Source organism: Odontesthes bonariensis, chromosome 9 (assembly GCF_027942865.1).
Source record: "Odontesthes bonariensis isolate fOdoBon6 chromosome 9, fOdoBon6.hap1, whole genome shotgun sequence".
Taxonomy (NCBI): Eukaryota; Metazoa; Chordata; class Actinopteri; order Atheriniformes; family Atherinopsidae; genus Odontesthes; species Odontesthes bonariensis.
Genome location: NC_134514.1, coordinates 36,233,342 through 36,260,740, shown reverse-complemented (window position 1 = coordinate 36,260,740; position 27,399 = coordinate 36,233,342). Strand labels below are relative to the sequence as shown.

The window sequence follows — 27,399 nt, the reverse complement described above, 5'->3', positions numbered from 1 at the left end:
TCAACATTAACATTAGGGCTGAAACGATTCCTCGAGTTACTCGAGTAACTCGATTACAACAAATCCTCGAGGCAAAAACTCTGCCTCGAAGCTTCGTTAGATTCCTATGACGCACATTATGCTCCCTGCTCAGCGCAGGGCTCATTGTTCCACACGGACGTTTCTGAAGAAGCACACCACCAGAGCGTGTTAAACATAGACGTAATATACGTAGACGTGATCCCCGAATTTTTACCGGATTTTCACACGGTTTGGTTTGTTACAAACGGCAGAGATTTAGTTATGATACAGGACACTGTCACACATTAAAAATATGTGCCTTCATGCTGAAAGACTTTGTATCATGCTCTTTAACAAAGACATATGGTAGGCTATGGCATATTGAGAAATGTATTAAATGACTTACTTTTATATTTTAATAAAGAGACAAGTTGGATTGTTCATTTGAATTTATTTCTCTCAGAACTCATTTCCACAGAAAAATGCAATGAATTTGCTTGTTTTTTCAATGAAAAAAATCAAATCTATAAGGCTACATATCAACATAAATCAGCAAAATAATAAAATGACGCAATCCTTAAAACCACCTAGGAATCAATCAACTATGATGTCAGAATTCAATACAGTTGACCAAAAAACCATAGAAGAAACAGTCCAGCATCTTAAACCATCGACATCCTGTCTTGACACAATGCCATCTGACTTCTTTAAAACTATTGTAAGCTCTGTCCAAACAGATTTGCAGCAAATAATAAACTGCTCACTTCAATCAGGCACGTTTCCTAAACCCTTAAAATTAGCTGCCATCAAGCCACTCCTAAAAAAGACAACATTGGATGCTTCCATTTTAACCAACTACAGACCCATCTCAAATCTTCCTTTTACAGCCAAGATTGTTGAGAAAGTTCTTCTTGAACTCCAGTGGACTCCTTGACAAATTTCAGTCAGGCTTCCGACCTCACCACAGTACAGAAACGGCTCTTATTAAAGTGTTAAATGACATAAGGTTGAACACTGACTCAGGCAAGGTGTCAGTTCTGGTATTGTTGGATCTCAGTGCTGCATTTGACACTGTGGATCACAGTATACTGCTGAACAGGTTGGAAACCTGGGCAGGACTCAACGGGACAGTCCTAGAATGGTTCAGGTCCTACTTGGAGGAGCGGAGTTATTTTGTGACTATTGGAAGTAATCAATCTGATCAAGTGGCTATGACATGTGGAGTTCCTCAGGGGTCAGTTCTTGGACCCCTTCTGTTCACTCTATACATGCTGCCTCTGGGTCAAATTCTGAAGAACTCTAAAGTCAACTACCACAGCTATGCAGATGATACACAGATTTATCTCGCACTGTCTCCAGATGACTGCAGTCCTATAGAGTCATTGTGCGACTGCTTAGAGCAAGTCAAAAAGTGGATGAACCAAAATTTCCTTCAGGTAAATCAAGAAAAAACTGAGGTCATTGTGTTTGGCAACAAAGAGAAGAGGTTTGCTGTCAGTAAACATCTTGAGTCACTGTCTCTAGAAACTAAAGACCAAGTCCGGAACCTCGGCGTGCTGATAGACTCAGACCTGACCTGAAAACAATCATATCAAATCAGTCACCAATTCAGCCTTTTATCAACTTAAGAACATATCCAGAATTAAGGGTTTAATGTCCCAAACAGATCAGGAGAAGCTGATTCATGCTTTCATCTCCAGCAGACTTGACTACTGTAACGGTCTTCTGACTGGACTCCCCCAAAAGAGTCTCAAACAGCTGCAGCTCATTCAGAACGCTGCAGCCCGAGTTTTAACCAGAACACAGAGATCACATCACATCACCCCAGTTCTCAAGTCTTTACATTGGCTCCCGGTCAGATACAGAATAGATTTTAAAGTTCTGCTGCTCGTCTACAAATCACGGAATGGTTTAGGTCCAGAATACATGAATGACATGCTAGCAGAGTATAAACCCAGCAGAGCTCTGAGTTCTGCTGACTCAGGTCAGATTGTGGAGCCCAGAGTTCAAACTAGACACGGTGAAGCAGCTTTTAGCTGTTATGCTGCACACAACTGGAACAAACTACCAGCAGAACTGAAATCAGCCCCAACTGTAAGCACTTTTAAATCCAGGTTAAAAACATTTCTCTTTCGGTGTGCGTATGGTTGAGTTTGTGCTGCTTTATGCTGTTCTTTTAAATGCCTTGTCTTTATGTAAAGCACATTGAGTTGCCTGTGGTATGAAATGCGCTGTATAAATAAAGATGCCTTAACTTACCTTACCTTACCACACACACACACACACACACACACACACACACACACACACACACACACACAATTTCAGGCTTGAAGTGCTCACTACAGAGCTTTGACGACTCAGTCGCAACAAACCCTCCCATCTTATAGCTACTTCCCATTGCCTCCTGAAGCCTGTATCACTGGGAAACCTTCAAAATATGAAGAAGAAAAAAAACCCAGCAAGATACAATGAGAGAGAGTACTAGTTCCTGCCGTAATAACGTTACACGTAAGTAACGGAAGGTGTCTACCTATATCATGTCTATGGTGTTCCATTCGGAATTCAGTTGGCGCGATGGCGGAGAGCCAAGGGGCCCTTGGCACTATAAAGCACTAAATGGGTAAGTTGCAATAAATGGGCTTAGTTTTGGAGCCAAGTGTTGGAGTTGGAATAAATACATGAATGTTTTTTTGAGAAATAAAAGCCAACTGCTTGATTGCATTTTACATCCACATCATTTCCGTTAAGCATCATTTGAATTGGTTGTTTAATAACCCAAAATGATTTTTTATCCGATTACTCGATGGAATAATCGGTAGATTACTCGATTACAAAAAGATTTGATAGCTACAGCCCTAATTAACATTACTTTACAGGCATTCCTGAAGCATCACCTCCTGCATCATCATAAACTAATCAGTACCTGCACCAAAAACGACCTGAGAGACCCAGTCTTAGACGTTGACCAGTACAAGTCCACAGTACTGTTCTGAGTACAACTTGAGCACAGGTGCTAAAAGACTAAGAACCAATATGGCCCTTTTAGGCTATTCAGTTAAATGTTTTAGGTTCAAACACAGTTAACAAAATATCAAGACCGAGCAGAGTGTATCTGTAAAGAAAAAGAATGAATTGCTTACATGTCTGGTCTCCCTGCGCAGCCACTCGGTGTTCCTCAGCCAGCAGTGGCTCAGCTCACTCAGCTCCAGGATAGGCTGCACCTTCAGTCGAACCGAGTCTCCCGACTGACGAATCATCTCAACTATTTCGTCCCGGCTCTTGTTTTCCACATTTCGTCCATTTATCTCCACCAGTCTGTCCCCTGGCACCAGCCCCAACACCAGATCCTTGGTGCCAGCACCAGGCTCGGCAAAATGGACCACGCGTCTGTATACTCCTCCATCAGGGCTGCGATCCAGCATGGTCGTGCGACGCAAAGAAAATCCGAAGTCGCCGGTGTTGCGGCGCTGAAGTTCCAGCTCACGCGTTTCGGGGGCGCTCGGTGTGACCACAGCTGGCAGCTTCAATTGTGCAAGAAAGATCTTGTGAACCACCTCCGGGATGCAGACTTTATGGTTATCCGTTGGTTCCGTTGGCACCCTTAGACTATGCTTGTGAAGCACACTGAAAACTTTGCTCTCTATCTGTGGGGAAGGGGCAGCAGAGTTCTGCCCAGATGGTGATGAGCCCTCAGAGGGGCTCTCCTCTTTGCTCCTTTGGGAGAAGGAGAAACGTTTAATCATCTGGCCCACCTGCGAGGAGTTGTGCTTGGCGAGTGAACCAAAGTGTGTCACACGCTCACGCACTGAGCTGCGGAGTCCATCGTGCCCACCTCCACCCTCACCTTTCAAGTCATCGGTGGAACTCGCAGCACTTAGTTGGTCCTCCTGGACAATGCTGCTTCGGTTACTCAAGCCGTCCGACTCGATGTCAGTGAGGGAAAGCTCATTGGCCACTTTGATGGGAATAGGGTTGGATATCTCCAGTTTGTTCTTGGACTCACGTTTGGCCTCCCTCTTCAGGTTGAAGAAACCTCGCCGCATGCTCATCTCCTCCAGGCTGCGCAGCTCGGCGGCAGACATCCTCACCTTTTTGTCTTTCTTGTCCTTCCTGTTCCCTTCCCTCTCTTTGTCCTTTTTCATCAGATTAAACATGGTGAGGAACTTAACGTGGTTCTATTCTTCCTCCACAATTTGAAGGTCAATGGTCAGATCTGTTTGTTGTGACCAAAAGGGAAAATAAATCCAAATCCCCTAAGGAAGGAGACAGGAAAAACAAACAACATCAAACTAAATACTTTTTAAATATGAATTATTAGTCTTATCGCTGGACACTTAACAATAAAGGAATATATACTAACAAAGTTAAAAAGAACTACTACTACTAAAATAATAAATAAATAAACTTTAATATAATGTATTATGATATTAATGAAACGTTGCATGTTTAATTAGTCGTTTCTTTCAGAAAATCATAAGAGAAAACATCAAATATATAGCAACACCTAAACCATTGCATCAACTATTGTCAAACTTCTAGTGCTAAAACAACTAAATAATCTCTCTCCTTGCATATAAATGGTAAACTTTTAGCATTTGTTCAACACCTTTTTTTTTAACCTCGTCTAAGTTCTATGGTACTTTACATGTGTTTCTTATTCAGTCATCCAAACAAACACTCATACAGTTCTTCTATGAAATGTATGCAACACTTTTGGTCTACAGTCACACAATGATTAACATATTATGGCTAATGTTGAGTTCAACGTCTTGCCCAAGAACAATTCATCACATGGACATGCTGGGGATCGCACCGCTGACCTTCCAGTTGAAAGATGAGCACTCTGCCAAGATATAGGCTACCATTAAGTAGTTGGGTACTATGAACCAGGGGCGAGGCTAGGGTATTTTTAGTGGTGCCAAAGGCACCACCGTGAGATAGCTCGGCACCCCCTGGCTCAGCACATTTTTAAAATATTATATTATGCAAAAACACATTTTTTTTTGCTCAAGGATGCATTATTTTAGTGACCATTTTATTTATTTTCTAGCATTTGTTTTTGTTTTAACTCTTTACTCCCAAAATAAATGTTGAATTATCTTCAATATTTGTCTCAGGCTCTCTGTTATCCCTGTCAAGCCACACAGTCTTTTGAAATGAAGAGGTCAAAATTGAATATTGTAGGGGAAAACACTACTCAAAGCAAAACTAATACGGCTCCAAAATTTATAAATGTACTAGTTTGCCTCAGGCCCCATCCACACGTAGCCGGTATCTGCTAAAACGAATATATTTTTCTACGTTTGGACCTGTCATCCACATGAAAACGCATCGTAAACGAATGTTTTTAAAAACTCCGGGCAAAGTGAAGATTTTTGAAAACTCCGTTTATGCAGCTGCGTGTAGACAGAGATAACCGCAGTTTTGCGTTTTCGAACGTCACAATATGCGCCAAAACAACAACAAATCTGCTTTAAAGTCTAAAGTGCGACCTTTGTTTACTGAAGAAGCATGGATGCCTTGAGAACTGTGGTGGTTATTATTGTGCAGGCGCTGTTTAATGCCTTGATTTTACACGCCCAAGTCGTACTCCTTTTTTTTTTTTTTGCGCAAAACAGCAAATGCATTTGGGTTGTCGAGACAGGTGAAAACGCAGATGTTCGGTTATGTGTGAAAGGTGTTTTTTTCGAAAACGAGGTAATGTGGATACAAATTATTTTATAAACGGAGGGGGGGAAACATTCGGTTTTAAAAATACCCGGCTACGTGTGTACATAGCCTCAATTAGTGAGAAAAAAATGTGCCCCCCTAAAGACCAGATCCTAAAATCGCCCCTGCTATGAACCAAATCCTTTCTCATGGCATCATTATTTGTACAATATTTAAATTATTTCTCCTGAGAATCTGTTGTGGAACTTCTTTGTGACTAATTTAGTATATAAAAAATATCAGAAAAGTGCTAATGTTCAATCAATGTTCTGGCATATAATGGATTTCTTACTTAAAATAAGTTATTCTAATTACAACTTGAACATTTAAACCGCAATGAAAATGGCAAATTACACATTAAATCAATATTGCAACATGATAAAGTAAAAAAAGCTAATGAAAGTAGTTTCAGAATTGAATACATGATGAATCTATGGCAAACTTCTAAATGTCGCAGATTAGATTTCCAAACACAACTCAGATAACTGGAAAACCACAGCGACCAGATAGCTGACACACAGATCAATAGAATTTACACCAGAAACAGTATTGTAGTCCAGAAAATGATCCAAAGACACATTTTTCAGATTTTTTTTAAGTTTTTGTTCTAATCGGTTACTGTGATCGTGAAGTTCTGGCAAAGCTTTAATAAAAGGACAGCATCTCTCACATTAATGTGGACCGGTTCAGAGAAGCTTAGAACGAGTCTGTGTTCACTGCTTACCTCATAATATCTTATTCTATATCAGCGGCACATGTTAAAACAATGCCAAAACCTATACAGAAATGTAGAAAATCCCTCTCTGCATTACTTGCGGAGTCGGAGGAACAAAACACAGCTTCAATAGGTGTCGCTTTTCGGCTACATTAGCTAGCTAAGCTACCGGATGATTTTACCGTCGGCATCTGGTTACATAAAAAAAACAACAATGTGTTATTGTTCCACTCTTCGGGCTACCTAAGTAAACAATTACGGTAACTCTTAATGCTTTTGTGTTGGTTTCTAAAAAGTGATGTAAATAGCTAACTAGCATAACTGGCCCAATTCACTGCCTTAGTTCTATGCTCTCGCTTTTTGTAGAACGAATCATGTAACAAGACACTAGGGGTCTTGTTACAATTATCCTTTGGAGCCCGCCTGAGTGTTTCTCCGCTGGACTCTGTTGGCTCTCAGATTTAATTGTGTCCCCTCACTGGAAAGCACATAATATGTTGTTAAAAGGAACAAATACTCACTGTTCTCTAAGCAAACAGAGCACCGTTAGCGCCTTGGTAAAAATGGTGCAGCTCGAAACAGAGGGGGCAACAGAAGCCGTCAACGGGTTTTCCGCTACCACCACCACCCTGTCCAGCTCCTAAAAATCATCACAATAGCTGAGAGGTCAACCAGCTACCCCTGTTGGGCATACAGTAAAGCTGCACTGCTGCACCACAGAAAAGCTAGATCCCTAACAAATGTGGGTGCATCAGCCCAGGGGTGGAGCAGTGATTTTAAATGTGGGGAAGCAGGGGCGTGGCTACGGGGGGGGGGGGGGGGGCTGTCCATCCAAAGAAAACTGCACAGAAAAAAGGCCACGATTTATTATCTCTGTTTGTGTCTTGTATTGATAGAATAAATGCAGGTGGTGATTTAAAAAAGGCATATATCTGCAAAGTTTATAGCTTTATTCATTTTTTTGTTATCGTGTTAACCCCTCCCCGTAACCTTAACCCCTTGCTGCTGAAAAAAAAAAGGCGATTTTCCCATTTTCTGATCTTTTTGTTGTATATAATGATCTGAAATGTAGACTTAATGAAGGTAATAAAAAGCTGGAGTTGGCTGGATGTCTTGCCCCAAGTATCTACTTAAATTTAAACCCTCAATGGAGAATGTGGAGCATGTTAAACAAAAGCTATTGCATCCTAAAGTCCTGGTCTAAAAACCTTTCAAAAATTTTCCACCGATTTTTTTCAGGCATTGTTTTCTGCCCCCCCAGATGAGCTAACTGCCCACCCACACATGCCATTCTGGGCATCCGATTCGCCAGCCTCCGATTCGCGAATTAAATGGGCCATTTCACTGCATTTTTTTTTTGCATTTTGATCGGCCAAAACTTGGTCCTGTATGGAATCTGCAATAGTTGCATTGCTCAAATCTGCATGGAATTATTCTAAAGGGGCTATAGATTCATTAAAACCTTGTTTGGGATTTGTGAAACCTTTTTCTGATTTGTACAAATGCAGAACAGGGCCATTTTACTGCTTTATTTTTGCATTTTGATCACCCTAAAGTAGGTCCTGTATGGAAACTACAATAGTTAACACTGCTCAAATCTGGATAGAATTATTCTAAAGAGGGTACAGGGTCTTTAAAACACATTTTATGATTTGTTAAAACTTTATTTGGTCATTGAAAATTCAAAAAGGTGAAATCATCTTGCTGTAAAAGTGGGGGTGTCGAAACACCCCGTCCCCCACGGGTGCGACGCTCATGCATCAGCCTAGCCTGGCTGTGTTCCAAATGTTCCCTCTCTCTCATTCACTCACTCACTATCCTGAGTAGGACAGGAGAGACGCTGATGATGCATTTGGACACTACTTGAGAGCAGCAGTGCTTTAAAATGATGTGCCATTTATTCACATTTACGTGTTGCATAAACAAACACACTCCAAATCTGAAGTGACTATGTGCGGTTTTTGTTTTGAGAAAATGTTGCAGTTGCCATATCTGTAGACAAAACTGTGTTCATTTATCAATTTTCTAAACCTACTTCATCAAATTAAGGCTGGCGACATCTTAGCTCTGTCATTCTCTACTACCTTTGGAGGTATCTCCCACTCTGATTTTGGGAATTCCAATCCACACTCGATATAGATGTTCCTGTACACCGTTTCTGCCACTGAGTTATTGTGTTTATTCATTGTATGGCTTCCGAACAGAATGGAACGCCATATAAATAAAATCATAAGAGATAACAATAAAACTTACATCATCTCAACAAATAAACATTTTGAACAGCACAACAAAATGGTTGACTCACCATATTTTGTTCTATATCAAATGTATAATTCAAACACAGTCGTAGTTATTATTATAGCTTTTTACTGAATTTACTTAACCCAAACCAACACCAAGTAATGATAATTTTGTAATATTAATTCTTAATATGCTTTTTTAAAAATATACATAGCCCGGTCTCAGTTTGTTTATCTCTGTCCCTGTTGCTACTGCGGTCAAGTGAGCAGACGTTCGTCTTTTCCCGATTTAAAGTGCGCCCGTTTGACAGAATTTATGGCAAATGCAGTACGTCCATGATACGGAGCGTGCAAATATTTTACTCAACTATTTATTAATTATTAATTAATTGAATTATTATTAATTAATTGAATTCCAATTGGCTTGAATTGGACTTACTATCTAAGTGCCTTGAGATGACATTTGTTGTATTTGGCGCTATATAAATAAAAATGAAATGAATTGAATTAAAATCCCTTTGATCCATAATTTCTGACAAAGATTGATACACTTGAACTCAGGAACATTTTGACTGTTCACTCACTCAGTATAGAGCTCTTTCACTGTATCATTTTGGAGAAATTCAACCTCAAAATTCATTATTTTGCAGTTAAAAAGGCATGCGCGATATTTACGCTACTGTAAAATTACTTTCATCCATAATTTCTGACAAAGGCATGTACACTTGAACTCAGGACCATCCTGACTGTTCACTCACTCGGTATCAAGCATATTCACTGTATCATTTTGGAGAAATTCAGCCTCAAAGTTCATTATTTTGAAGTGAAAAAGGCATTATCCGCGATATTTACGCTACTTTAAAATCCCTTTGATCCATCATTTCTGACAAAGGCGTGTACAGGAAGGTGGCCTTCTCAAAGGTGAAACAGGCCTGTAACATCTAAATTTATCCCCCCTTGGAAAATAGAATAGAATAGAAAAATACTTTATTCATCCCTGTGGGAGAAATTCAAATTGTCATGTAGCTCAATTAAAATATCTACAATGATTGTATATTAGAACATAAATAAATAAATAAATAAACAAACAAATGTGAGAACATGTCAGCAGTCACTGTTAAAAAGCCTTATGGCTGTGGGGACAAAGCACCTGCTCATCTGTCCTGCCAGGATGCTGTGGAGGGAGTGTTTATTGTTCACCTTCAAAGAATATAACTTGCTCCTCATCCGCTGCTCCACCAAAGTTCTGAGAGGGTCCAGCCCATCACAGAACTAGCCATTTTCACCAGTTTGTCCAGGTCACGGCAGTTTTTGTCTGTAGTGCCACTCCCCAAGTAGACAACAGCATAGAACAGTGCACTCTCAATGATAGTGTGATTAAAACATGCACAGCATATCACTGCAGACATTGAAGGTTGTTCCTGTACACCGTATCTATGGTGGCAGACCACTCCAGTTTATTGTCCAGCAGTGTTGGTCAAGTTACTTTTAAAAAGTAATTAGTTACAGTTACTGCTCCCAAAAAGTAATTGAGTTAGTAACTCAGATACCACATTGTAAAAGTAATTAGTTACTCAGCAAAGTAACTGGCGTTATTTTTTATGTTCTATATCGCTGTTATGTTCTATAACATCTTTAACATCAAATATGTTTATATTAACTGATTGAAGAATAAAAACACTATATACAGTAATTTAGAACATTCCGTATTTATTTGAACTCAATAGATTGCAGCCTGCCATTTGATGCATAGAAATAAAAACATAAATATTGAATATAAAATGGTGATGGTGGTCACCTGTTTCAGACCCGAAAAATCGAGTGTTGTTTGTTTTCGAGTGGCTCCGCCTCCTTCGCTGGGGCTCACGCTAGCTGCATTTGGGCTTGGGGTTGGGTTAGCTAGCTGCATTTGGGCTTGGGGTTGGGTTAGCTAGCTGCATTTGGGCTTGGGGTTGGGTTAGCTAGCTGCATTTGGGCTTGGTGTTGGGTTAGCTAGCTGCATTTGGGCTTGGGGTTGGGTTAGCTAGCTGCATTTGGGCCTGGGGTTGGGTTAGCTAGCTGCATTTGGGCTTGGGGTTGGGTTAGCTAGCTGCATTTGGGCTTGGTGTTGGGTTAGCTAGCTGCATTTGGGCTTGGGGTTGGGTTAGCTAGCTGCATTTGGGCTTGGTGTTGGGTTAGCTAGCTGCATTTGGGCTTGGGGTTGGGTTAGCTAGCTGCATTTGGGCTTGGTGTTGGGTTAGCTAGCTGGATTTGGGCTTGGGGTTGGGTTAGCAGCTGCAGAAGCAACAAGTGCTTCATATTTGCATGGGTTGATGTGAGGTGCTTCATTAGATCTGAGTTACTTGAGGCAGACGTGGATAATTTTTTTTTTCCCTGGGCATAGCGTGCATGTTACATACACATTCTTTCCTTTTATCTCCACAAGTGAGAAGTAGTGCCGGTACTTCCAGTTAGAGAACGCTACCTTTGAACTTCCCTGGCTCGTTGCCATTGTTGCTGTCTTGTGTGTGTTTAGTCGTCAGCGCGTGCAGTGAGACAGCGTGAGCAGTACATCCGCCCACACAGCCAATCATCATCGCATTTGCAACGGTGTCATCATCCCCACCCCTGCTCTCTCCAGGCAGCGTGCAGCTGATGTGTAGCCGAAAGCCTACAACCAAATTGTAGTAACGCGCCACTTTATATTCTCAGTAACAATAACGGCGTTGTAACGGTGGGAAAAGTAATTAATTAGATTACTCCGTTACTGGAAAAATAACGCCGTTAGTAACGCCGTTATACTTAAACGCCGTTACTCCCAACACTGTTGTCCAGTACCACCCCCAGGTATTTATAGGACTGCACGGTCTCTATCTCCCCACCATCAATGCAGACTGACCGCCATGGAGTTTTAGATCTCCTGAAATCCACCACCAGCTCCTTGGTCTTGGTGGTGTTCAGGAGCAAACAGTTCTTTTTCCTCCAGTCAGTAAAGGCCTCCACAAGGTCCCTGTACTCCTTCTCCTGTCCACCACGCACACATGCCACAACAGCCCTATCATCAGAATACTTCTGAATGTGGCATGACTGAGTTGTACCTGAAGTCCGATGTGTACAGGGTGAAAAGAAAAGAAAAGCTGTCTCTCCACCTTTTTCTTGTACTCCACCTTAGCTTGACGTAATGTCTTTTTAAGCTCCTGTTGTACACTCCTCCACTTTTCTCTATCCCCATTCTGGAACACCCACTTTTATATCACTGGTGATCCATGGTTTGTTATTTGGATAGCACCTTACAGTCCTCACTGGAATCACAGTGTCCCTACAGAAGTTAATGTAGTCTGTGATGGTGCTGACCCTCCTGTCCATGTCTATGTCCATTTCTTCTTCCTCCAGCAGTACAGCCCAGTCTGTGACATCAAAGCAGACTCTCAATGCATCACTCGCCTCTGGTGACCACTTCCTGAAAGATCTGGTAGTAACAGGAAGTCTTTGTACACACGGTCTGTATGTGGGTTGTAGATAGACCATGCTGTGATCAGATCTACCCAGTGGTGGAAGAGACACTGTCCTGTAAGCCTCCTTCACGTTAGCATAGAACAGATCTAATGTCCTTTCTCCACGTGTTGGACAGTCCACATACTGTACAAAGCCAGTCAAGCAGGAGGATAGAGACGTGGTTGAAATTCCCTGTGATTACAATGAATGCTTCAGGGTGCTGGATCTGTATTGCAGCAACAGCGTCATGGATGACGTCACATGCTATTGTTGGTGCCGCCCTCGGTGAGATGTAAACAACAATTACGACAGTGTAGGGGAATTTTCTCGGTGCATAGAATGCACGGAAACCAACTGACAGCAGTTCAATATCTGGACAGCAGACCCTCTCCCTGTCCCCTCCTCTCCACCTATCACTCGTTTTTGGATCTCTATCCGCTCGTGGGCTCTGAAGCCAGGTACATCCACACGAGTGCGATGTGTTGTTGTTCTGCCGGGACTCTTTTTTTTTGAGAAAATTTTTTGAGTTTTTGAGGCCCCAAAAAAGCAATTGATATAGGAACGTAATAATAATAATAATAATTCAGTGTGCTTTGGTCTAATAAGAATAAACACTGCAGATACAAGTCGGGCCTAAAAATACAAGCTGAACTGTCAGTCTCACGCAAAACCACAATCTATGACATAAGAAAATTCTAGGTTTCAGTGTATGATCCCCAATTCTTTAGATTTTTTTTTAAACTTTAAATCTTTAACGTAACATCTTTAAAAACTATATACAATATTAAATTCAAAATTAAATCTCCCTCCTTTTTGAAAATTGACACAGTTGTGATATGAAACAAACAACTGATATATTGCCAATAAGCTTTTATTGTAGCTAAAAACAGAATGTGTTGCAAGAAGGTTGCAAGAACTTTCATTTCATACATTCATATGTATTTGATTAACACTGCATCTTTGAGGCGAAACATCTTCCAATCACAATGGTAACAGGTATATATGCAATGCAATGATAAGGTTCTGTACAATGAAGGAAGTAACACAACCAATTACTGCTATTGCTGCCATCACAGTAGAAACTAAGAACCACCCAACCATTTTCACCTGGAAAGACAAAAAAAAAAAAAAAAACTTTGGCATTGGCACGGTCAGACCTTACTGCCAGACTGACTGACATATTCTCTGTACCCACATCCTACAGCGAAACACGATAAGAATTTAGACTACTCAGAACTCCCTTCTTCACATGACAAATTGAAAATAACATGTAGATTCCAAAAATGACATCTTTTAAAGTATCACATAATTACCACCTATGTACCATATGAGAAATGATATGAATCAGTCAGCAGATTGGTTGATTTGGATTCCTTTCAGGGTTGTAGATATTGCCAACTGTAATACTGACAGGGTGTGGTCTAAATGTGATGTGCACAGTAATGTAGGACACACACAATTCTATTATATGGTGAATTGACATTAAAGAAAATGCATGTTCAAACATCGATATGTTTCTAGACATTACATTTTACATCAACATATATATCAGGTGAAATTCTGTATATGAGGTTTTGTACAAGGCAAAATATAGATGGCAAAGGAGCAAAGGCACACGTGCTCAAAAAAGTCAATTCAAGCAGAATGTTGCCGTTTACCATTTTCTATTTGGGTTGATTGTGAGTCGACATCACCAGTCATTCCTCAGGCAACTTCAGCTTGTGTTCCCCCAAAGTTTCCCACTGATATGGAAGAGACATGAGGACCCAGAAAGAACCTGACCTTAGGATGATGCACCGGCCCCAGTATAGTCAATTACAAAAGCACTTATAAAAATAAATATATATAAAATAAGGTAATGGAGGACTTACACAAGGGCATGGCTCAGAGTTTTTAACTCTTTTCATTATATTCAGATCACTTGAATTATTTCAAAATGCTGTTCGATGTGTTCTTTAACTTTAAAATAAAAAAAATAAAAGACTGGTGCAGAGATTCAGACAACTTTGTAGGTCAGGTAGTCTCGGAGAGGTGCAGGAATGGCCAAAGCCTCAACCTGCTGGGTGTTCATCACCCTCCGGAGAGCCATCCTGCATATGTGCTGCAGACTGGCAACGCTCCGAGGACACTCCCAGAAGTGCACACTACCATCACGTGTCCTATGATAAAAAAGAAATAAATAAATAAATAAATAAATAAAAAATAAAAAAAAGAAAGCAGAAAACAGTGGTGACAGCAAACTCTCAGTACATGCTGTGTCTTACCCAGCAGCAAGGACGCTCCCCTCAGCAGAAAAGGCACAGCAGAGGCCATTAGACAGAGAAGCGATTGCTTGAGGAGCCCTTTCCTCGATGCTCCAGAAACGAACCAGCCTGAGCAAGTAAAGAAAAGGTTTAGAGAAGTTGCTGCCACACTTCAAACAGCAGGTGGCTGGCTTTTTTTATTATTATTATTATTATTTTTTTTTAACTTTTTTTATTTGAGAGAAGGAGCATTGATCAAAGTTATTCAACATACATATTTTTCTTATTTTCTTCCCCTCACCCCACCATGCTGTCAATACAAAAAAAAAAAGAAGCTGAATAATAAAAATAAACATAGTGACTGAAAAGTACACCCCAAGTGTTACACTAGAAAAATGTTACAGACATGAAAATATACAAGATTAAAATAATAAAAAAGACAATAATGATACAAAATAAAAATAATAATAATAATAAAAAAATTTAAATAATAATTTTTTTTTTTTTAAATAAAGAAAAAGTGGATATTCAGGACAGTACCAGTAGGCTATTTGCTTTCTTTAATTGTCACTACACAGGTCTTCTGGGGTCTCTGAGTCTTCATTCCCGTTTACTTTTCAGTCATGTGGGAGGGCTTCAAGCTTTTCAAAATAAGATAAAAGTGGGGCCCAAGTTTCATGGAATTTTTGGGTCGATCCTCCAATGCAATATTTTATCTTTTCTAATTTAAGGAATAGAATCAGGTCTTTCAACCAGGAGGAGGCTTTGGGTGGATGAGCTGATTTCCACTCAAGTAGGATTCTTCTCCGGGCAAGGAGAGTTGAAAAAGCGAGCACATTTTTTATTTTATTTCTCGTTGGTATACCCTCCCCTGGGACTCCAAATATAGCCATTTAAGCACTGGGTTGGATATCTCTGTTAAAAGCTTCAGATAACGTTTGAAATATCGTAGTCCAAAAATTATATAGTTTATTACAGGACCAGAACATATGGGCCAAGTCGGCCTTTGCTATATGACAGCGCTCACATGTTTTACTGACATTCGGATAGATCTTAAAGAGTCTGACTTTACTATAATGGATAGGACGGAGAACCTTGAACTGAATTAAGCCAAGGCGAGCACACAAGGTTGTCCCATTTACTCTATATAATGCACTATCCCAGGTTGCATCGGAGATATCAATTCCAAGTTCTCCTACCCAATCTGCTCTGATCCTGTCACGTGTCACTTTGTTAAGTGATGTGATTCTATTGTAAATTTTTTAGATAAGACCTCTATGGTGCGTGGGAATTTGCAAAATGATATCTATTCCTTTTTTCTGAGGTTATTTAGGGAAACATGGGCTAATGGTACGAACAAACTGGCGAATCTGAAAAGGTGGCTGGCTTTTAAATGAACGTCTTTAAAAGTATTATTTTATTGCGACGGCTTTTTTTGTTCCTTTTTCATTAATTCTATTGGTAATAAATACCTTTAGACCCTACTTTGTTCGTAGGTTTTTTTTTTTCAGTGTAAATCAACTTGTTCGCTGGTATTTTAAAAAGAACACACTACCACGTGTGACATATGCTTGCATCCAAGGGTTTCCCAGCTCCCAAGGCTTTGACACCTAATAATACACAGACTAATTTTAACCTCTGCATCTCTTCTTTATTTGAACTATTTTTTTTGGGCATGTTTGCCCTTTAATGGACAGAATAGTAGCGAGAGACAGGAAAGGGGGGAGAAAGACTGCGGGAATGACTTGCAGGAAAGATCAACACAGTAAGGACTCAAACCAGCAATCACTGCTATGGTCTTGCCAACATGGAACGTGCTAGAAAACAACTCGACTGTGAGCACCCCAACTTTTGCATCACTTAAGAATAAATGATCACTTTAATATATTCTCTGACCTTACTTTGACACTTACCTGTCATCAGTAACACTGGTAATGTAACGACCGTCGGGGCAGAAGCCCACACAGCGAACCCAGCGATCATTTGAACCTCCAGCAAAAATGGGTGAAGGAGGTGGGAAGAGATGTCTGAAGAGAGATCACAGCAGAAACTTAATAACAGCATCAGTATTACATTAGAAATAAACAAGTTCTGTTTTCAGTTCAGCACAAACTGTGTCCGTTATGTCCAGAAGCTGGGGCTTCAGATGGTTGAAATTCCTCATTATTCTTCTGTAATTGTGTTGCCTTTGAACAATTTTTAACTAGTGCTGTCAACAGATGAACATTTCTAATCACATCGCTGTAATCAATCATAATGTAATCACAGCTTTGTTCGATTTTTGTAATCTTTTAAAAATCTTCTAAATAAGATTTTTTTAAATACTCAATACAATTGTACTATTATTCCCCAAGCCAAGCATCCCCCCTTCAAGAGGCTGGCATTGTGATTCATTTAGCTGACATATAGCCATTTCAGAAGATAAGCTGAGAAATGTGTCCACAGGTAGTAAAATTAGTCATCATAAGCCATAAAAGAGATAGTTTGGGTTCTTTGTAGTCGGATTGTGTGACCTACTTAAGAGTAGCTAGTACCTTACCTGCAACAGATAGCATTAAGATCAGAGTTTGTCTTGTTATCCTCTCTTTGCTCGGCACTTAAAACTATCGGTTCATTTTTAAAAGAAACAAGCATTCAAACAGTTCCGTTTGATAATGAGGATAAAATATGGAAACAGCAGAAACCTTGTCCCAACATGAAACCGTTGTGCAGTGTTTCATGTACCACACTCTCTGTGGCCCGGCATGTACAGGGAGATCCACGAATGAATGAACGAACGCGTTCTATTGCACTGTTAGTTCAGTGGCGCAGCGCACATCGATGATGTCATCTCACAAGACGCGTCTGTGGAAAGCCCCCGATAAGCCCCCCAATAAGAACAACACGGCAGCTCTGAGCTAACAGTGCAACAGTACGCGTTCATTCATTCATTGGTCTTAAAGTATTGGTGAAATAAAGACAGATAATGCCTTATTTAGAGGCTGTATTTTCTCTGCCCTGTTCTCTCCTGTTATATGGATATACGCCGATCTCGAGTTATCTAAATATCTTCCGAAGGACGCCGACTTTCACCAAACTGTTATCGTGAGTAAATGAACGCATTTTATGCCAGAAATAAGGTCCAGGTTTAAAAAAGAAAGAAAAAACGTCCCCTATAACATCTTTACTGATAAAAACAAACAAAACAACAAACAAAAAACTTGCTTTTTTAAAATCATTTTAATGGGGACGTATAATGGAAAAAAAAAAATCCCTTTTTTCTGTTCTTGGGAACATATATAAGGGTTGTCTGAAGTCGCCAGCAAGTGTAAAACTCTCCAACCATTGCATTTTTTTCAGTTCCTCTTTGTTTAAAAGTTCATCATTAAAGGAGCTCGTCCACTTTTCCTTTAAAAAGTATATTACCACTTTAGTCCACTAAACCTCATGTGCTAAGCCTCAACCTTTAAGCCCCGCCCACTCGTATCCACCCTGCCAGACTGATGAGGCCAGTTTCTTGTGGAAAAGTTCTGCTGTCAGCTGCACTGAGGAGCATGCATCTTACATCCACCAACAGCCTCAGAGGATATGAGAGCCCAGTGGATAAACTATATTTGAGGGTTATGTTCCATCAAGAGTTAGCTAGAGATTGTGTATGTGCAGCAACCACTTTTCATTGGAATGTTTCAAGAACTTGATCCAGTTCAATACTGGAGTGAAGAAACTGAGCCACAAAGAGGGATCAGTTCCAATTCTCAGTGCCTGAACTTCAGAACAGGCATTTTACTGAGTGGAACAGGGGGTGTGGCTACCTGGAAAGGAAGCCATGGACTTTTAAAGTACAGTTCCGTTTACTCCACAGATGAATGACTTCAGTTGGTGACATCCCCCCTTTGGTGTCAGGATTATATCCGATGTGCAATCCTGGGACCACTTGTTAAATCCACAACTAAAAGAGTTCATTTGTTAGTGTATGTCCATTCATAACAGCTGGAGAGTTCCATTAACCAACGGGGCATGTGTTGACCCTATCTGCTTTGGGTAACTGAACAGTCACCAGTGGCAGATACAAGAGACTAAAATATAACAATGACATAGTTGGACTAGAATCTTCATTAGGGAGGTAAATGTGTTGGGCCAAGAAACAGAAATTGGCACCTAAAGATGTCTGCTTGATCACTCACTGCATTTGATTACATAGTGACTGCAGAATGTAGCACTCAGTCTGATCTAGACAAACATATTTAGGTCCTTCAGGCAGGTGCTGCTGCAGAAGGTCGTCGTAACATTTTAAATCACATTTTAAAAAAAACTCGAAACCCTTGTGGCCTTGATGCTCTGGTTGTCATCTGACAGCTCAGTTTGCAGGTGATAATTCTGGGCCATGGTTTCTGAGTATGCCTTGGGGTTTGCATGTGAATGCATCCTCAGGTTGTTGACGTGGCGGTTACGCTCAGCGTCTCTGAGTGGCTTTTTGTCTCCCCCCTTCGATCTGTTGAAAGGGTGATACAAAGGGTGAAGGTGAGAATGTACGCATGGGTGCAGCTTGTGTGAAAATAGAGACTTGAAGGTTGGATCGTCTTGGAAGCCTGATGCACTCTTACCATTCTCATTGTGCAAGTATACTGTGAGAAAGTATGCATGTCTCAAAGGTTTAGAATATTTCCAGGTATGCTCACAGCAGGAATGTTTGACTTGGAGGGCTGCAACCATGGATGTGATCTCATCAGCAGAAGAGGAGAATTCATCTACCATTGCCTGAAGTAGCTCATTGCAGCCAATAAAAGAATAAACTGCTGGACTGCTTTAAAGCTTTCCAAACAAGTTTGACTTTCTCCCCTGGGTTTTGAATGTAGGAGGTCAACTAGATGAAAATCTAAGTTAATAAAATAATTGCCAATTTTATGATCACAGTTGTTTGGATCACAATGTTCAATATCTTTAGCTATAAACTCAAACTCTTCAAGGTGAAGTGAGGTCCGCTCCGAGGAAGGCGAGACAAAGTTACTCCGTCTTTGGACAAGTGCACCACGTGCTGAAATTTCCCATGGCAGAGATGCAGGAGCTGAACAGCTGTCAAATTCAGTGTAGCGTGAAGAAAGGCTGAAGATGAGGCTGAACACTGCAGACCTCAGTATCCCAAGTTCCTAAGGACTTAGGGTCAACGGGGAACTGTTCCCATCAATATTACTGGGCATGTATTGTTGTAATGTTTTAAATACTTGAACGCAGTTTTTCTAGAGAATATAATTGTTTTGTATATGGGATTATCCTCCATCGACTCTTTTGGGCTTTCACATGCGCGAGCCTACAACCAGCCGGTGAGTTACATGCTGTTTATAAAGTTGTTTTGTAACGTCCCCATGCCAGTAATGTGAGAACCATGCATATGGTTTTGATGGTAAGGCTTGTGACTTTATTGTCGGATGGTTTATAAAGTGGTGTGACGTTTCTGCTGTGTGCAAGTTGTTGTTTTACGTGGAAGGGTTAGCAGTTGCCCCTTAGCCACCACGTATTAGCCTCGAATGACACGCTGTGCGAACAGCGCGATCTCCACACAGGGAGCGCAGATTTGCACCTCTCTGTGTCCTACTGTCAGTATTTGACAACCTCTAGCAATGGAAACGCGCTTCAAATGCCCCGGAGTTCCCCTTTAACAAGAAGGCTGCCACACCAGGGGTCTCATGTACAAAGGGGTGCGTACGCACAAAAGTGGCGTACGTTCTTCATTGACACGTGAACAATTAACACTGATGAACAATTAACACACCCATGTGTCTGCAATTACACAAGTGGATATAAAAGCATGCGCAAAGTGGTGCAATGCATACCATTAAAAACAATGGCTGCATTGGAGAGATTCGAAGAGAGCGTGTGTTCAGAGACAGAGAGGATTTGCTGGCACATGATGACAACCGGCTCAGCCACTTTTGAGGGCAATCCTCCTGGAACAGTGCGCAGAGCTGCGGCCGGCGTTGGAGCGCAACACAGAGGCCAACCGATTGGGACTGTGCCAGTCGAGCCTGAGCCGGAGTGGGACAGAATTATGCGCATCTCAGCCACGTATATCAAATACATCAAACAGGCCAATTTGCTCTCTCCGGGTCGGGAATGAGATCCTTCCCCAAGTGGAGGAGTTCAAGTATCTCGGGGTCTTGTTCACGAGTGAGGGACGAATGGAACAGGAGATTGACAGGCGGATCGGTGCGGCGTCTGCAGTGATGCGGGCTCTGCACCGGCCCGTCGTGGTGAAGGAGCTGAGCCAGAAGGCGAAGCTCTCGATTTACCGGTCAATTTATGTTCCTACCCTCACCTATGGTCACGAGCTGTGGGTAGTGACCGAAAGAACGAGATTGCGAATACAAGCGGCCGAAATGAGTTTCCTCCGCAGGGTGTCTGGGCTCTCCCTTAGAGATAGGGTGAGAAGCTCGGTCATCCGGGAGGGGCTCGGAGTAGAACCACTGCTCCTCCGCATCGAGAGGAGTCAGATGAGGTGGCTCGGGCATCTAGTGAGAATGCCTCCTGGACGCCTCCCCGGTGAGGTGTTCCGGGCCCGTCCCACTGGGAGGAGGCCCCGGGGGAAGACCCAGAACACGTTGGAGAGACTATGTTTCTCGGCTGGCCTGGGAACGCCTCGGGGTCCCCCCAGAAAAGCTGGAGGAAGTGGCCGGGGACAGGGACGTCTGGGTCTCTTTGCTCAAGCTGCTGCCCCAGCGACCCGATCCCCGGACCAGCGGAAAATGATGGATGGATGGATGGAGGCCAATTTGCAACGAGAGTCGGTTTTTCTAATGTAATCGGAGCTATCGACTGCACACACATTGCTATAAAAGCGCCATCACAAATTGAATTTGTATGTTAACAGGAAACATTTTCATATGATCGATGCACAGATCATATGTGATGCGTAAATGCAATTAACCAACATTGTGGTGAGGTGGCCTGGTGCAACGCACGATTCATACATTCTGAGTAACAGCATCGTTGGGAACAGACTTACAAGCTGGCACTGTGCGTGATGGCTGGCTTATTCGTGTAATTGTCCTAATATTATTCCTCGTGACGTGCATTGAGTATGTGCGCCCCCAGTTTCTATCCCGTCTCCACAACATCATAGTCGGTGTTTAAAGTTAGCTTGCTGTTTTTTGCTGGTTACACTTCAGCTTAAGATCTTTCTAACAAGCCCCTGATTGTCTCTGTGGGCAAATGTTAATAACCCCGTGCGTAAAGTGTGAAATGTCTTAATCAGCCTCACCTATTCCCCGGCGCACTTCTGCATGTTACTGTATGAACACGTTGTTGTGAGTTACACGAATACATAGGTATTTACCTGGGGGGGTAATCGGAGTCACTCAGATGTGCTCCCACCACCCCAGAGAGAACAGTGTCACACATAATTGCACCGACTCTCTGTTCAAACAGGGTGGGCCCCTCTTCTCCTGTCTCCCCGTCTGTTTTGGCCACACTGCAGCGGTGGGCAGCCAGTCTCCGCTTCACATCCACCTCAAGGGCCGTGTATACTCTCGCAGCAGTGTGTCGCAGTGAGCTTGTCGCAGACATGACGCAGTTATTTTTGATTTATGCCCAATTTTGAAGCGCGGTCTGCGCTATGTTAATTCCACGCCACAACGCAAGAGGGACAATCGCGAACAAGCTAGGATTGTGGGTGTGGTGGGTGGCGTGTTTCTCTTCCGATTATGGAGGTCATTAAACAACAATGGCGACTGGACGAATGCGCACTTTGATTGAGATGCAGCTGATCGATCTAGAAATAGAAGAAATATTGCTACTACTGGAGCTGGCAGAGAGGCGAAAGAATCGTCACGGTTAGCGTCACCATTAGCCGGTTAGCAAACCGGAAATACGCATAGTGTAGAGCGGATGTAGAGTTGACCAATCAGAGGCCTCCTTTCTCTCCTCCCTGCGGCGATATCTGCGGCACTGTCTGCGGTGAGTTACAATTTTGGGGAGGTGCACCAGAGTGTCTGCGTAAGGGGGGGCGGCATGTCTGCGTTAACTGCGACACACACGCAGACGACCTGGTTTCCGACCATAAACCGCCCTTTAATGTCGGACCACTTCTGTTTGTGTGCGCTTCTCAGACCCCACATTATTGACAGCCTCGCACACGCTCTCCCACCCACTCCTCTTACGTTTGCTGCTTATGCCGGAGGACAGCGTGCCAAAGAGCTCACTTTTGTGCGCCTCCACTTCAGAAAGTAGCACCTCCAATTTGCTTTCCGTGAAATTCTACACCCACCCCCCCCCCCGTCTTACTCATTATATCTTTTAATTTTTCTAATCGTGCAGAGAGGGGAATCTCAGGTGCAGGGCTCATTTAAATATGATTTGCATATTTAAGTAGGGGCGTGGACAGGGAGGAGCCCGGTACTCCGACATGTGCGTTCAATTCCACGTTGATTGTAATGTACAAAGGAAATGTGCTTGGATTCATGCGTGCGCACTGATTCATACATCTGGGTTTTTTTTTTGTGCGTAGGGAGGGCTTTTAGGTTTGAACGTACGCCATGTTTCAGTAGGAAATTCACGCAAGTCTTTGTACATGAGGCCCCTGTTGTTTTGTGCTAGGTTTGCCTTTAATATTGTTGACTGTATACATTCTGAAAACTAACCTTAATGATTCCAATTGTACAGAGAATGTTCTCAACTGAACTACTACTAATGCCGTACCAGCATTGGCTGGAATGAAATGTGGATCATGACTCCAATTACAAATTCACTTGCATTATTGGCACAAATTTTTGTAACAGTATTAAAGAGAGATAAATGTAACACACTGAAAACATTTTTATTTTGGCAGCACTAGTTTTAACATAAGTAACTGTCACACAATTCTCACTTATAACCACTATTCAACAAAAGTTTAACTGGGTCTCTTTAAAATACACTTGTCGCTCACTATAAACTATTTTCAAGTATTTAAAAAGTTAATGCTTCACTTCCTAGATAGAAATAACATCAGGATGTTCGGGAATTAAAATGATAACCAAGGATACTGTCCATTAAGGGGAGAAAATACAGGTGAAAGAACTGGCAGTAGTTGGTGAGCAGACCTTGAATGGAATTTCTTACAAATGAAGCCTACCAGTGCAGTCATGAATAATCTTGCATTTAAGTGTACCCAAACCCTCTTTCCAGGACCTTCATATAATTTGTTATTTTCTTACCCAAGTTCCAGGAGGATAGTAGCCTTGTGGTGGTCCCATATGATGACTCTGGTGTCATAAGAGGCAGTGGCTAACAGTGCCCCATCTGGTGAAAACTCACAGGAGACCACATCATTGTGGTGCCCCTCCAGCTTCTGTATCAATGTGTACTTATCCATGTTCCATAGGAACACCTGCAAATTAAAGAAAGGACTGTTATAGCTCATTTAATGATTTGAACAAGAGATACACAATCTTAAATGTATCATTATTATATGTGCAGAATTATAGAAAATTTAAGCAGCAAAAATTAAAACAGAATTAAACATTTATGTCAAAGGTATGCTCAATGTCACTGTACTGCTTTGTTCGCATAAGCATTTCATTCAGTAGTAAAAACTATATTATTTGATTGATTTTAAACTCAAAATGAATGCACTTAGAGAATTCTAGTATTAAACAGAAAGGTCTACACACACACAAAAAAGAAAAAAAGTAGTAACTTATAGTAAAAAAAAAAAAATACTCCACTGGTTTCCTCTTTCAGAGTTTTAGTTCACTCTGTTTACAATAGGCTCGAATCTCCAGCAGAAGCCTACAAAGAGAGACACATACTGCAAGAGAAATACATATTTTAGGGCCAAAGGCTTGACACCTCTGGCAAAGAACACCAGTGCATACACAGAGTGGTCATCTGTGGAAAATGTTTTATTCTAACAGTTACTCACGGCCTGAATTTTTAGTATCTTTTTTCAGTATAAGTCGCCATGAGGCCTGTGTACCAGAGGACTATGCAATTATTCATCCTATCGCTATTTGATTTTCAAAATAAACTTAAAATATTCATGCGTTACAAATTTTGTATGCAGTCATTGGTTTATACAAACATATTGGTTGCATGCAAAATAATTGTACGGATTTTAAGAGGCTTTTTTCCCCATTGGTATCAGGTGGTTTCCCCTTTTTCGTGTTTTGCAAGTTCAAGTAAAAACAGCATAACTGTCTTTGCTGCATTCCAAATATGGGGTTTTAACCATAACTTTACTGATTAAAGACTGCAGATGCAATACAATATAATTCACTGTTGTTCATATGTTTTAGTCTACAGCTGTACTAAGTAGCATCATCCTTGCAAAAGCATAAAATGCCATACAAGAACAGGAACTGGAAAGCTATCATACAACTGGCTGTTTTAATGATACAACTGCTCAGTAAAAGCAAAAAGAAAATTGTCAATAATTTTGTATAACAACTATAACAATAGTATTGTAAGACTTGAAAATGAAGGTCTTTTAAAAAAAAGAGCTGGTCTAGGGAAGTACTGAGAGTTGCTGGCTATTGCTGACAGAAGGTAGTGTCAAGTTAAAGTTAAAAAAAAAAAAATGTGCAGATGGTGCATGGACCTATTTAGAGATAAAGGACAGGGGTGGGGTTTGTGTGTACGTGCGTGTGCTTGTTTATACATCATGGTGGGGACAAAAAAATCTACAACAAGTTGGTGTAAGAATGGCTTTTAAGTTTAGGATTAGAATTAGATCCTCGTTAGTTTCCGGGTTAAGCATTAGGCTGTGATGGTTAGGGGTAGGATAAGGGGCTAATGAAAACATGATGTGAATGAAAAATCCCCACGGAAATATAAAAACAAACATGTGTGTGTGCGTGTCAGGGTGGGTGGAGGGGGTTGATAATATTTGGCCACCCATTTAATCACATTTTGAAACTAAAATATGTAGAGGAACTGCGACAGCAGAAGTAGACAGACACGTAGCAGCACCTACGTACAGAATGACCTTGTGGGTCAGGTGCCAGGCTGCCCCTGGCCAGGCCTTTGGGCATTGTGCACTGTGCGTCCAAGGTCTATACCGGCTGCTCAAAATGTCAGCGCGGCGCTCCTTTCAAAACCAATCACACACTGAGCTCTGCCACCACCTGTGACAGGGAGAGCAAGACACACACTGTAGGGACACAGAGCCTAACAAAACTACCACCAATACCACCACGTTTCAACTGAAATAACACTGATGATGTTAAATTAATGGTGGCCAGTCTTTTGAATTGATACCCAGAAACAAATTTGGTAATATAAGGTCATGAAAAATTAATCTACAAATGAGCTTTTTAAAGAATATTCTTTTAATTAAAGCAGTAAAAGACCCCCCCCCCCCACCGGTCTCTCCCGCTTCATCAAGTCATTTTAAAAAGTACCTCATGTCTGCTCTGCTTGTAAACCTCACAAAACCAAAATCCTATTTTTCACAGAAATCAAAGTGCAAACAGAAAATAAATACAAGTAACTCTAGTTATGTCTCTGAACAGTTTGTTCTGAGGAGGAAATGGGAGGGCAGGAAAGGTGGAAGCAAACTTGCAATTTGAAGGCTGATTGAGCATAATGGTCACAAGCAATTGCACAAAGACTAGCTATCAAACTCTTCACAAAAGAGAAAACATAATTCCAAAAAAGTCATCGTTAAAAACAAAACATGAACATATACCGCTTTTCCCATGCCAACTGAACACAGGATGGAGGAATCAGGGGAGAAGGCACTGCAGTACACCCAGTTCTGATGCCCACGCAAAACCTTCACCATGTTACCTGGAAGACAAAAGGGACAAGCTTAATGCTGTCAATTTCAGTCAAACCAAACAAGTAATACGTACAGAAGTCAGATAGAGCAATAGATCGGATAGTTACAAACTCAGAATCTCAAAAATAAAGGAAATATATCTATGAAACATGCATAAAACAGCTTGTTAAATCATTTTAAACGAAGTCTTGCTCTTGCTATAGACAACAAAAAAAAGAGTAACAAATGAAATCTTCTTTTCATTAGGAAATTATATATCCAGGAAAAGGTTCAATTTGCATACATCAGCAAGCATGATATAATTTAACCTATTCTTTAACTGTCTGACAATGCTGAGGGACTTAAAGCTAAGTCTTACAATTTCTATTGATCTTGAGATCACCTGCTTGGTTACTGTGTGTGTGTGTGTGTGTGTGTGTGTGTGTGTGTGTGTGTGTGTGTGTGTGTGTGAATATGAGTCGGAGAGAGGGAGAGAGAGAAACGTATATCAACAGATATTTATTCCATGAAAACAGATATACTACACATTGCATTTATAGCTTATTGCACCATTAAAGGGATATGCCACCCCCAGGCCAAATTAAGTGTATCCCCGCATTCCCGAGACATAAATAAGTGTGTGGGAGCGTTTTCCTGGCGACCCAGGCATTGTCCGAATCTCACAGCACTGACCACGGCTTGGTTGCGCGTAATACATACATGCTAGCATCGCCAATCGAAATATTTCGCCCAACGTGAATTAATTTACTTGATTTACCTTCTAAGTACTGTGTGAGTGGTGTACTTTCACATCGAGTGCAAATGACTGTGTAAATCTACACAGAAGGCTTGGTTTGCTCATGTCGGTTTGGGAACTAGTTTCAGTTGCGGAAAATACAGCCGAAGAACACTCCCCGCTACGTCTTTGGGAATCCCCACCCCCGACTTCTTCAAACAAACCAGCGTGAAGGGGGGTATTCCCAATGACATAGCGGGGAGTGTGCTTCGGCTGTGTGTTCCGCACTGGAAACTAGTCCCAAACCGACATGAGCAAACCAAACCTTCCGTGTAGATTTAGACAGTCATTTGCACTCGATGTGAAAGTACACCACTCACACAGTAATTAGAAGGTAAATCAAGTAAATTAATTCACGTTGGGCAAAATATTTCGATTGGCGACGCAGGCGACGCTAGCATGTATGTATTGTGCGCAACCAAGCAGTGGTCAGTGCTGTGAGATTCGGACAATGCCTGGGTCGCCAGGAAAACGCTCCCACACACTTATTTATGTCTCGGGAATGCGGG

The 27,399-nt window shown here is 41.5% G+C and overlaps 2 protein-coding genes across 5 annotated transcripts in view; both read right to left on the bottom strand.

Annotated features, from left to right (window-relative positions):
* LOC142388657 (unconventional myosin-XVIIIa-like) overlaps positions 1-7,166 on the bottom strand; it is a 152,536-nt gene extending 145,370 nt beyond the window's left edge. For 3 of the 4 annotated variants that reach the window (XM_075474174.1, XM_075474177.1, XM_075474175.1), the window contains exons 1-2: positions 6,949-7,165; positions 3,144-4,256 (exon numbers count right to left, since the gene is read on the bottom strand). In XM_075474174.1, coding sequence (XP_075330289.1) covers positions 3,144-4,157 — 1,014 coding nt within the window. In that variant the 5' untranslated portion in view covers positions 4,158-4,256; positions 6,949-7,165. Of the gene's footprint in view, positions 1-3,143; positions 4,257-6,948 lie in introns of all 4 variants that reach the window. The other variant, XM_075474176.1, reaches the window with a different exon arrangement.
* Positions 7,167-12,996: 5,830 nt separating this feature from the next.
* wsb1 (WD repeat and SOCS box containing 1) overlaps positions 12,997-27,399 on the bottom strand; it is a 30,309-nt gene continuing 15,906 nt past the window's right edge. The window contains exons 5-9 of the mRNA XM_075474173.1: positions 26,023-26,123; positions 23,552-23,724; positions 16,298-16,411; positions 14,406-14,513; positions 12,997-14,300 (exon numbers count right to left, since the gene is read on the bottom strand). Coding sequence (XP_075330288.1) covers positions 14,138-14,300; positions 14,406-14,513; positions 16,298-16,411; positions 23,552-23,724; positions 26,023-26,123 — 659 coding nt within the window. The 3' untranslated portion in view covers positions 12,997-14,137. The remainder of the gene's footprint in view (positions 14,301-14,405; positions 14,514-16,297; positions 16,412-23,551; positions 23,725-26,022; positions 26,124-27,399) is intronic.